The following is an 11,416-nucleotide window of genomic DNA, read 5'->3' as shown; positions in this document are numbered from 1 at the left end:
TGTGCCACGAATATAAAAAGTTACTATCAGCGAAAAACATTTTGGGAGGTTTTTTGCTACGTTCAATTTTTCTATTCTTTTGGCTGCACAAGTAATCGCAAAATACAAAAGTGACATCGATTTCAGCGGCCGCCTGTGATCAAGTTACCTTGCGTGTTACTAACAACTGGATACAAGGTTACAGTAATTAAAATGGAATATTTAATTTATTTTAAGGATTCTAAGTTCGAGTGAGCCCTAACTCTACTGTGAAGTTTTATACCCAATTATTCCATCAGAGATCAACCCTAGTATTGGAATTGGGCCCACACAAGGACAGTGAAAAACTATGACCAGGGTGGGATTTGAACCCACGACGTTTGGATTTAGATCACCGCTACTCTACCGACTGAGCTACAAGGTCAGAGCGGGAGCAGGTCGTGAGTATGTGAGACGTTATTGACAAGGACAAGTTCGGCTCGGCCCAAGCCTAATTTAAGATAATCGTTAGTTGTTGTCCTTCAGTAGCATATTGATAGTAATGATTCCAAGTCGGAGTGAGGCCTAACACTACTGTGAAGTTTTTATACCCAATTATTCCATCAGAGATCAACCCTAGTATTGGAATTGGGCCCACACAAGGACAGAGAAAAACTCTGACCAGGGTGGGATTTGAACCCACGACCTTCGGATTTAGATCACCGCTGCTCTACCGACCGAGCTACAAGGCCAGAACGGCAGCAGAGCGTGGAATACAAAATAACAAGCAATTAAAAGAAAAGAAAATTGGCAGAAGTCTGGACTACCCAAGTATAATCGAGTGGGGAGCCCAGGACTAAAATTTAATTGCTGTTTTCAATGCATTTAAAATGAATAAAGAAGGAAAGCTTCCTACATAACGAAACTAATAAAATAGATCATCAAGTAAGATCAGAAACCCATAAGGGTTGAAACGTGTAACGCGCGTTCACAGCTTCCGAATATTCAGTGCGAACTGATTGGTTGAATGTTTCAGTGCTAAGTACCATATTTGGAAACCCCTCGCTCTTGTTGTTCCAAATATGGCACTTAGCAAATTGAATATTCGGAAGCTTGTTTCCCAGAGCAGAAGGGGCCGTTACACGTTTCAACCCTTACGGGTTTCTGGTAAGATTTAAACTATGGTTGATAATTGGAATAGAGTTGAGATCGTCAAGTGTTTATAACTATTAAGTTTAAGAGATTTGATATGATTTTAAAAGCCCAGAGGGAAGAAATATTCTTTGAAGATTTGTCTAAAGAATTCCACAACCGAAAAACTGCTACTTCGAAGCGACCTTAGAACATATTGATTAGATTGGGCTAGTTGGACGCTTTATGTGCTATAGATTTGCTCAACAAAAGAATTAAAAAGATGTGTTTTCCTGGATGCTACCGAAATCGACGAAGTCCGCATAAAATTCTGATTCGCGATCTTTAACTCTTAGCCCACGAGAAGACACGACACTCTTAACATTGGCGGATGTTTGGTATTAAAAAGGCAGCACTTTTTCTTCGATCAATGCTGTTGGTCTGTCAGAGTTTCATCCTCTGATATTCTCCAACCCTGTAACAAAATGTTACGGTTTTGTGTCTTACCTATGTGGAAGTGTCCACCCCAGACAGTCACTGTTGGATAAGAATCTCTCCATAGGGTATAGCCGGTGCTTGTTATACGATTTCTCCTCCCACCACGCGCTGGGGTACACTGCAGCCCCCTTAAATGCCGGCCGGGCTAAAATGGACTGGAACTCTCTCGTACGCTGAATCCGTTGGGCAACGCAGCCACTAACCTTCTCGAAGGAGCCAGGTGGAGCGGCAACGACTAATTTTGACGCTTTGATTTCATACTTTGAGGTTTTCAAAAGAAAATGACGTGCTTTCTTGTCAATTGAAAGAATCCTGAAATCATGTCCAGCCAATATTTTCGCCCCTAGGGTTCTGGCTGATAACGCTAGAGCTTCAATGATGGCAGACATGCCTTTTAATGGGCGAATCTCTTTTCCTGTTAATGCAGTCAGTTGTCTGTAGTATTCCACAACACCCTCTGGGCTTCCCTTGAGGTCGCCGTCATATCCAAAGATGTCGAAATAAAAGCGCGAGCCTTCTGGCGTCAGAAAATGATGTTGGAACGTTTCAAAGGTTGCGAACTTTGTAATGCTTTCGAGATGCTCAGGCTTGAGGAGATAATCCAGCATTTCAGTGTGCGACATGTTCTTAAACATTCCCCGTGTCAAGGTCGGAAAAGACTGCCGTTTGATTTCTTGCTCGTCCCTGGAAACGATTCCCCTGGTTTCTGTTTTTGGATTCGAGTAAAAATCCCAGTCTGTCGAAGGAATATTTAATCTCAAAAGAATTTCTCTGAAAGATACAGAAAAATATTGTATGTTTAGCCTGAGCCCAAAAATTCAAACAAAGTACTCTGTCGTATGAGACTGGCTTACTTGAACGTCTATATTAGTCAACCTGAACTTCAAGTTCGTGTTTTGAAATTCCCCTTGCAATTAGATAGTTTGAAAAGTTCTTTTAATAAAGGCGAAATGCTGTCTCGGTTTAAAGAGCTATCATATTGAAAAAACCTATTCCTATTCATAATCCTGTTTGGGTGCGAAAAGTACAATTTCAAACATTAACTTGCTGCATTAAAGGAGGCTAAAACCATTTTCAATACTTTCGAAAAAACTGTAGTATTCAGAAGGATTGAATTTCTCATAAAGGCTAAGTTATTCGTACCATTTGAAACACCAATAATTCCTTAACCGAAGGCACTCATCGATGTGACGTAATAAGTAACCAAGACAACAAAAGAACCGCCTAAGAACACCCTATATTTTGTCTTAAAATGCCTAAATCTCATGAGCAAACTCGGTGACCCCCAATTTTTATTGAGGTAAAAGTGGTTTACAGACTAAGACAAAACTCTCTGCAAAGTTGTAAAAAATTACTGGAGTGGATTCAGAGGCATCTTAACAACTGGACAATTTTAAATTTAAAATGGCTCTGAATTCGCTTCAGAGAATTTTTTAAACTTTGTTGAGAGTTTTATCTTAGCTTGCTAATCACTTTCCAGAAATAAAAAACGGGCGGGGATCACCGAGTTCCTTTTTGAAATATAGGCTTTTACAGACACAATAAAGGGCATTTTCACACGGCTGTTTTGTTGCCATGGTAACTCAATACGTCACATTGATGAGTGCATCTTGTTAAGCAATTATTAATGTTTCATTTGGTATCATAAAATTGCCGGTACATAGAACAGAGATGTAGAGTTAATTATTCAATAATCCGATATTCCCTCCAAATCGTTGAATCGGTTTGAGCCACCTTAAATAACATGTGGCATCATGCTACCAAGACCCAAGAAACTGAGGTATTTTACCCTTACCGCATGTTATTGTGCGCCATGTCAATTCTCCAGGCTCCAAGACCTGTGAACAAGATGAAGAGAAATGTCTTCGATACTGTTTTGCCTTCACTTGACTGGCAAAAACTAAAAGGCCAATTCGTAGATAAAACCTAAAATATAGACAGTTAATTACAAACTTCGACGACGCGTTTCTTAATTTTTTGTGGGTCTTTTTGCTTGCTACATTTCATGGTTGTAATGAATTGACTGTCTGATCGTTAAAAGTTTGCCCATACATTTTAAACTTTGCCTTACGATCCTTGTATGGGTAGAATTCAGTAGCCTATACGCGTGCGTCTTCTGTATGGAATAGGCCTCATAACTTTGCGCTCCCGCGGATTATTAGAGACCGGCCGAGTTAGCGGTAGTCTCCTTCGCAGCCGGTTTTTGGATGTCACGCAACGCTCCCCCGAAAGAACGTTCTTTGGGGGGAGCGTTGCGTGACATCCAAAAAACGGCTGCGAAGGAGACTAAGTTAGCGGTGGTTTAAATTGTTCGCATATCTTTCCCCTGGTACTTAAGTAGTTGCAGGTTGACCTAATTCCACCAGAGGTTTCGTCTACTTGCTGTCAGAAATGATGTAGTCTCATTTGTATTATTTGTTTTTCAAATAGTGTATTTTTAGCCTTTCATGCAGTTGATCTGTTGATGACAAGTTATGCTGCATGGATCAGTTTCAAAGATAGAGATAATCAGCTATATCGCGATATGGTTTTTTCGTTTTGAGTTAGTTCGAGCTCGGTACAAAAATTGAGTTGAGTTGAATAAAGTTGATTTAGTTGGGAAATACTAAAAACAGACAACTTGTCTCGCGATTTCCAACATTGCTATACTGGCCACCTGGGAAATACCTTACGGCAATTTTATTCTACTGTCGTACTATGCTGTTTTCCTTTTCGTAGTATTAGTTAATTTTAACACTTGTAATTTTCTGTTAATTATTGTAGGTTTCAAAGTAATTTACTTTGTCAGCCCGTAAACTTTGATAACGGTGGAATATCTCGAAACTAGCTTTTATTCCGCCTTCAAATGGTTAATTAGTAATATATCTCTAATTTGTATTAAATCTCTTTAGGAGTATCTCATGAAGAATTCTATTGCCACTTTATACTTACCTACTGTAACATTAGGAACTTGAAGGAAGACATGATCAAGAATCCTTCCACCAAGGCGCTCATCTCTTTCGAACACGCACACTTGAGTTTCTTTGCCATGTCGTAGGAGTGATTCAGCCATGTACAATCCGCTAAGGCCGCCCCCCACGATCGCTACATCGCATTTCTTTGGCCCAGTGCACCCTCCACCACTCCCCCACCGCCATCTATTAAATAAGCGAGAAAGAAAACGTTAAGAACGATGCAAAAACAGCAACAACAAAATTTTTGAGAGATGCGCTGACAAATGTTCAACTTAACTGACGTCACATTATTTTCTTACTTTTTATATCAGACTTTACCGTCACAGCGCAACATATATGGCTGCCCAGATTAAGGAAGGGAAAAAAGTAGTTTGGTGAATATTTTATCAACGTTAAGAAGATATTCAGTTATTCCACGACAACTGAAGATATACTTCTTTCTAACTGAGTTCGCGGACTGGCCGGCTTATTTCCGATTACATAAATATGTCGCGCGAGTGCAAATAATATAAATTGAAATGGAAAACAACTTCAAGGAGCCTTCACTTATAGCACTGCTCAAGAAAACGAATTCGAGGCTAGATCTTTGAATCAAGCAAAGAACAAATTCTAAAATTTAGTTGCTCTGTAGTAGTGTACAGATCCACAAAATTGGCCAATCACAGTGGACGCACTATCTGTGATTTCGTAAATTACTTTTCTTTTTTTTTGGTACAATATTAATTTTCTGAGATCATTCCAGGATAAGGTTATGATACTTGTAGACGCATATTTCCATAAATAATAACAATGGTTTAAAAGTGGAGACAATAAATCAGCGAAATCCTTTGTGTTTTGATTTCAGTATTTTAAGTGCGTACGGGAAGTAAGTTGCCTTCAATATGTCATGAAACAAGGCGTCATTTGTTGATAATTTCTTGCTATGTAGTGTCTGTCATCTCGGCACTGAGATACTTACCGCACAGTCCGCAAGTCTTTTGACAAAATCGTTTCACGACGTGGTTCGAGCAATCATTTTTATAAGCCTCACAGAACGCTTTGCTTTTCTTGTCTCGGCAGTCTGCAAGGCAAGAATTTGCTTGAAAATTACTTGTACCAGAGGGGTGATTTATACACATGTATAATTGTAGGGAGCGCTCTGAGCGTAATGGGTATCGCTCGCGGACTGCATTCCAGTGCTCCGGGTTCGAATCCCAGCTCGTGCGTTCCGAAATTCACTCAGTTTTTCATCCATTCGTGGTGGGTAAAATGAGTACCAGTATTACTGGGTACAAGTTGTGCACACAAAGGGTTAGGAGTGGCTCCCACCCCTGCAGTGAGTTACGGTAGATGCCGTGAGTTACTGTAGAAGCCAAGGACAAAGGAGCCTTCGGATTGCCTTCCACTGCTATCGGCCTCTTGTCTTGTCTTGTCTTGTCTTGTAATGCTTGGCCCTGTGCAGCCAGACCGTCTGGCTTCATTTGGGAGAAGTTGAAGCTTGCTCCACCTTAAGCTGATGCCTAGTGTATCGGCAAATGAGTCCACGTGCATGGACCCGACTGAAATGCGGACTTTAATGATAATGATAATCAGTTTAATTCCCCTTTTTGTAGCTTAACAGCTAAATTACAAGAGTGGTCAAAGTACTAGTCATAAATATACATTATCATGAAACATTTTACTAGGAATATCTATATGCAATAAATTTGTCGAGACGGCTAGTAGAGGCCATGGCGAGATCCTCTCTGATGGTGCCTGAACGTAGAATGTATTCATGGGACACAGTTGTGCGCTGTGGTAGCTAGTTAGCAAAGACACCGGTGTCCCGAACTCTCTGGATAACTTAGTGCATGCTGCGTCACGCCGATCCGAGAGAGTACAAAGACCACAGTGCACAAGTGTGTCCCTGTAGGGAAGCCCAGGAGAGATTATCTCTAAGGCTTTTTTTTGCACACCCTCAATTAGGAGGCTAAGATTTTCCGGCAAATTTGCCCAAACTGGGGGGGCATACTCCAACACTGAACAGACCAGGCTAGAGTACACCAGAACTAAATCCCCTTCCATCACACCTGACTTCTTCAAACAACTCAGTGCGTACAGGCGAAAGAAAAGCAGCAGAAAAGCGGCAGAGAGACCTTGCAGCTCTTTACAGCCTTTAATTTCATCGGGCCAGTACATGATGCAGCTCTATTGTGTTTAGGATTGGGCTTCATTGTTCCCGATGTTTATATTTTAATTCGCGATGTTTTCTAAACCAATCCGGAAGAGACGTTGTAATAGCCTCGTCCAAGTGTCATTGCTTCAAAAGATGTGCATCGAGAGTCGAGAGTCACCCATATGTGATAATATACTGGATATACAGAAAAGCGGCAGAGAACATTTCTGAGAACTGCAATTGAAAATATTTTCAGCTCAATTAATGCTGACGCATTCCTTGACCATATTAATAGTTACAGCAGGTATATGAACTTATAGCATGTGTCCGGCGAACCAATGAAAATGCTGGAAATCTGATGTCGGTAGTTCAGTTTTTAATAATTAACAATTAGACCCGTAGCCCGCAAGGGTTACGGGTCAATAGCCCATGAGGCGAAGCCGAATGGGCTATCAACCCGTGAACCTTGAAGGCGAAGGGTCTAATTGTTTTAGTATCACCCAACTAGTCGGACAAAAAGGCAATGATAAAGTTATGAAACGCAAGTTGAAAATATATTTATTTGGGAATAAAACAAAAGAAAGCGTCACTCTTTTCGCTACTCGAGGACTATTACTAATAGTCCTCTAATAGCGTAGCCGATCAAAATGCAGCATTTGCATTAGTCCACTAGTTGGGCGATACTAATGCGCGATATTCACCTGAATTTGTTTTCAAAATGGCTGCAAGCCGTTTTGTCGAGGTCCGTATAATAAAAAGAGATATATACTAAACCCCACATGACATGTTAATATCGCTCACAAATAGAGACAGACAGAGTCTGCCGGTCTGTTGAGGTGTTACGCTATCGGCTACTAAAGGCATTCCTCCGATTTTAAGGTTCAATTGGTATGTTTCTAAATCGTCAGCGGATTTGGCGATGCCGCGGTAACACCGGTGCCTGCTAATCGCAGACTGCAGACTACTCCCAATACCTACGCCCCTAAAAAGGAGATTTGCAGTGACGTCATCGAAAATTCCTTCTATTGTTCACTTTGCCACATTCACAAATTTTCATCCTCTCAAAGTGATTTCTTGCGTTGTTGTCCCGGAGTGCATTTTGTTTCCGTAAACGTCGGTGTAGATATTTGATTTGTACCAGTGATCGCTTGACGTGCTACTTAAACTCTTGTTTCAAGCAAATGGCCAATTTAGAAGTCAAAGTTAAAGAGAAGAAACGGAAAAAAAAAGTTGAAGAGACCTGTCTCTAAGCAAGTCAGTTTGGTGGTGTATTGTCAGTTTAAAATAAGAACTGAGAATTTCCAATTTGGTAATTTTGCTGTTGCGTGGCAAGCGAACAATACGTTTCAGCCCGGCTCTGATGCCATCGAATATAAATCCACCGATGTTGTTGAAAGTATTTTCATAAACGATTTAATATACGATATAGGGAATTCAGACTAATAAGTTATGCAGATGATACCAAAATTTATTTAGCGCATAAAAATCCTCAGATTGTTGAGAAAGGACTTAATAGAGAGTTCATGCAATAATGGTTTCAAAAGAATGGAACTGATGCTAGTCAACCCCGATAAATATTAGGCTCTAGTGTTGGACAATACAGAATACGAAATGAGTTTAAAATGTACAGACGCAGCTCTACCAATATCATTTGTTAGGTATGACCGTAGATAACAAGCTAAAGTTTGAAGTCCGTGTGACATCGCAAAATCGTAAGGTTGGGGGTTAGGTAACGCCCTTTATAGACTATTGCCGCGCAGGACAAAGGAAGCTTTATATCGAGCGTCTATACTGCCACATTTTTATTATTGTAGCCAAGTATGGCACCATTGTATTGTCAGAAATACTAAGAAGCTTGAACGAGTACGTGAACGTGCTCTAAGATACCGTTATGTGAGGATAAGGAAACACCATACACGCCAAATTGCTAGAGTGGATCAGGTTGGGTACTGCATCAGAAAGCTGTCATATTCAAGATGTGTTGCTCATTATAAATAGTTGCTTTCAAGGCAGTTCGCCTATCAGTATAGCTGATCTGATAAAAGCAAGATGAAATAGGTATAATTTAAGGGGCCACAATATCCTCTTGTTACCTAGGGTAAATAGCACAAAATATGGTCTAAATGCATTTAGATAATTGCATGCAGCAAAATGTTGCAATTCATTTCCAGATACACTTCGTGTTATGGCTGGCTCTAAGCAATTTGTTGAAACCATTCGGAAGATGAGTTTCAGCTAATTTTATAGTTCTTACGCTTGTAATATTTGTTTTTAGGTAATATAAGTGTAATAATAGTATTTTTTTAAAACAGTATTTTAGTATTGTTGTACATGTGTTTGTAATGTACATACTAGGTTTTTAGGTAATTTTAGTATATTAGTGGGAAACCTGCAAACTGGCCTTTGGCTAATTATAAGTGTTTCAACCACGTTAAATGAAGCTATCTATCCATCTACTGAGTATTATTTTTTCCACTCGTCCTCACAAAAGTCCAACTTGTCAATATTGGCAAACACCACGATCACACGATCACGATGATATTTCATGCATGAACTCCAAGTAATAGTTCTCGAATTTGCTTCTCAGCTCCATTCTTAAACAAAGCAAGGTGGTCAGTGATTGGAGATAAAATCAACACACTTCGCTCTTCCTCCTGTTGGGCCAGCTGCCGTTTTGTTCCGCGATCTTTGACCGGAAAGACGGTAAGACCATTAGAGGATTTCTGTAGCTTCTCCCTCAGTTCTCGAACTTCATCATGCAAGGATTGATTTCAAGTTCTTCTTATAATTTCTCAGTTGCAATGGAATTTTTAGAATAGATATAGAAGCTAAATCGAATAATGGTTTTCCCAAGAATAAGAAAACTAAGGTTCTTTTGCGCTCAGATATGTTCCTACAGCTTGCCTTCTTATCGATATCATAGTCGAAGATTAACTTCTCATTAAAAAAACGCGGCCTCTGAAAATAGTTGTTATCTGGCCTAAACTTTCGAAACGGTTGGTGTGTTCCCCACTTGGAAAAATGCCGGTCAAAAAATAAATAAAAGTTTTTCTTTACCTTTTGAGGATGTTAATCCTATGAAAGTGAAAATCAGGATAATAAGCATTTTCTTCATTTCGGTCTAATTGAGGCACTTGTCAAGAGATTATTCGCAGCTTATGGTCCAAATGCAGAGAGTTGGGAACGTTGTGACAATATCTTCTAACGATGAGAACAATAAATCAAAATCGGCGTTTTCTTTGGATTGCAAGATAGTGATCGTATTATCAAACGAACACGAATGACAGCTGGACAATTTTCCGCGTCCAGTTTGATAAATAACGCTGGGTTGCCTGTGAAAAACATCGACGGTTGTATGTTCACAAGGCACTGCGAAATGACATTTGGGTCTGCTTTAGAGGCGAAAAATAAACGATTCGTTTCGTACGTTTAAACAGATGCAACAGAGAATTCACGTGGGTACGGTCTTGTTTGCTCAGGCTGTTTATAGAGAATTCGAAATTTTCCTCGTTTAAACGTGATTCTCAACCCACCTGAGAGCAGTGAAAATTGACTACAATCAATTTTTTTCACAACTCAGTGGTATTGACACTAGTAAGTATTGTTCCATCTCATTTGAAAGAGAAGAAAATTTTCCAAATTTTGACTTTAAAACAGCTTGAGACAAGATGAAGAAGAGATATAAAGAAACAATACAAGAATAAATACCTCTTACTAACCGAGTTCGAAGTCCGTACTGTAAGTTACGGCCGGTCCGAGTTTTTTCCCGTGGATTTATGGCCCGCGCGCTTCGCGATATGGCCATAAATCAGCGGGAAAAAAACGAGGATCCTCCGTATCTTACAGTACGGACCAAAAAAACGAGGTTACTAAGATATTTATTATATCTCTGAGGTTAATGCGGCGCACGGGCAAGGAAACTAGTCGAAGTTAAGAGGAAAGTTCAACTGCCACAAAGATTGCCGTGTCAAAATCCGAAAAACTACATCTTCTTGGCTGTTAGAAATAGTTGCTTGCAAGATTCAAACAGTTTTACAAATTTGTGTATCAGAAACGACATGAAAAACTTGCTACATAATGTTTTATCGAAATTTTACATTTAGCGGGCTGAACAGCAGGCCGTACCGTAGAATACGGCCCGCTAATTTAGCCAATAACAGCGCGTTTAGAGGCGTATTCATATCGTCTCACTAGCAGTATCAAAATATTATGATCATAGTATCTGTGTTCTTTTGTTTGTTTGATTTCTTAAATTTTGCCTTGGAACAAGTTTGAGAGATCGTTCGCGAGTCACAAACATCAAAAAGAGCAACAAATAATAATTGATTTTCACTTGCAATGGTAAAAAGTGTGTTAACGATGAAACAACAGCAATGATATTGAATGTAAGGAGAAATGTAGACTCGGAAAAATATCCGAGTCCCAGATGGGATTTGAACCCACGACCCTCCGTGATCTAGTCGGATGCTCTAACCACTGAGCAACTGGAGACTCTATGGTAAGCAAGGGTCAATTTGTGGGTCTCGAATGGAACCGCATCACGCGGCTGCACAGCCAAGTATTGACTAGCACATTTGAGTTTCAAATGTGCTATTCAATACTTGGCTGTGTAGCCGCGTGATGCGGTTCCAGTCGAGACCCACAAATTGACCCTTGATCACCATAGAGTCTCCAGTAGCTCAGTGGTTAGAGCATCCGACTAGATCACGGAGGGTCGTGGGTTCAAATCCCATCTGGGACT

General features: G+C 40.1%; 1 protein-coding gene and 1 non-coding gene across 2 annotated transcripts in view; one reads left to right on the top strand and one right to left on the bottom strand.

Moving 5' to 3' along the window:
• LOC138051199 (flavin-dependent L-tryptophan oxidase VioA-like) overlaps positions 1-9,919 on the bottom strand; it is a 12,983-nt gene extending 3,064 nt beyond the window's left edge. The window contains 6 exon segments of the mRNA XM_068897361.1: positions 1,597-2,358; positions 3,383-3,425; positions 4,519-4,708; positions 4,711-4,724; positions 5,500-5,601; positions 9,733-9,919. Of these exon segments, the coding sequence (XP_068753462.1) occupies positions 1,597-2,358; positions 3,383-3,425; positions 4,519-4,708; positions 4,711-4,724; positions 5,500-5,601; positions 9,733-9,790 (1,169 nt within the window). The 5' untranslated portion in view covers positions 9,791-9,919.
• Positions 9,920-11,342: 1,423 nt separating this feature from the next.
• Trnas-aga (transfer RNA serine (anticodon AGA)) lies at positions 11,343-11,416 on the top strand. Its single transcript has one exon. It is a non-coding gene; the product is annotated as a tRNA-Ser (tRNA).

This window comes from Montipora capricornis, chromosome 6 (genome assembly GCF_036669925.1).
Source record: "Montipora capricornis isolate CH-2021 chromosome 6, ASM3666992v2, whole genome shotgun sequence".
Taxonomy (NCBI): domain Eukaryota; kingdom Metazoa; phylum Cnidaria; class Anthozoa; order Scleractinia; family Acroporidae; genus Montipora; species Montipora capricornis.
The sequence above is the reverse complement of the archived record's forward strand: the minus strand, read 5'-3'. Positions and strand labels throughout refer to the sequence as shown.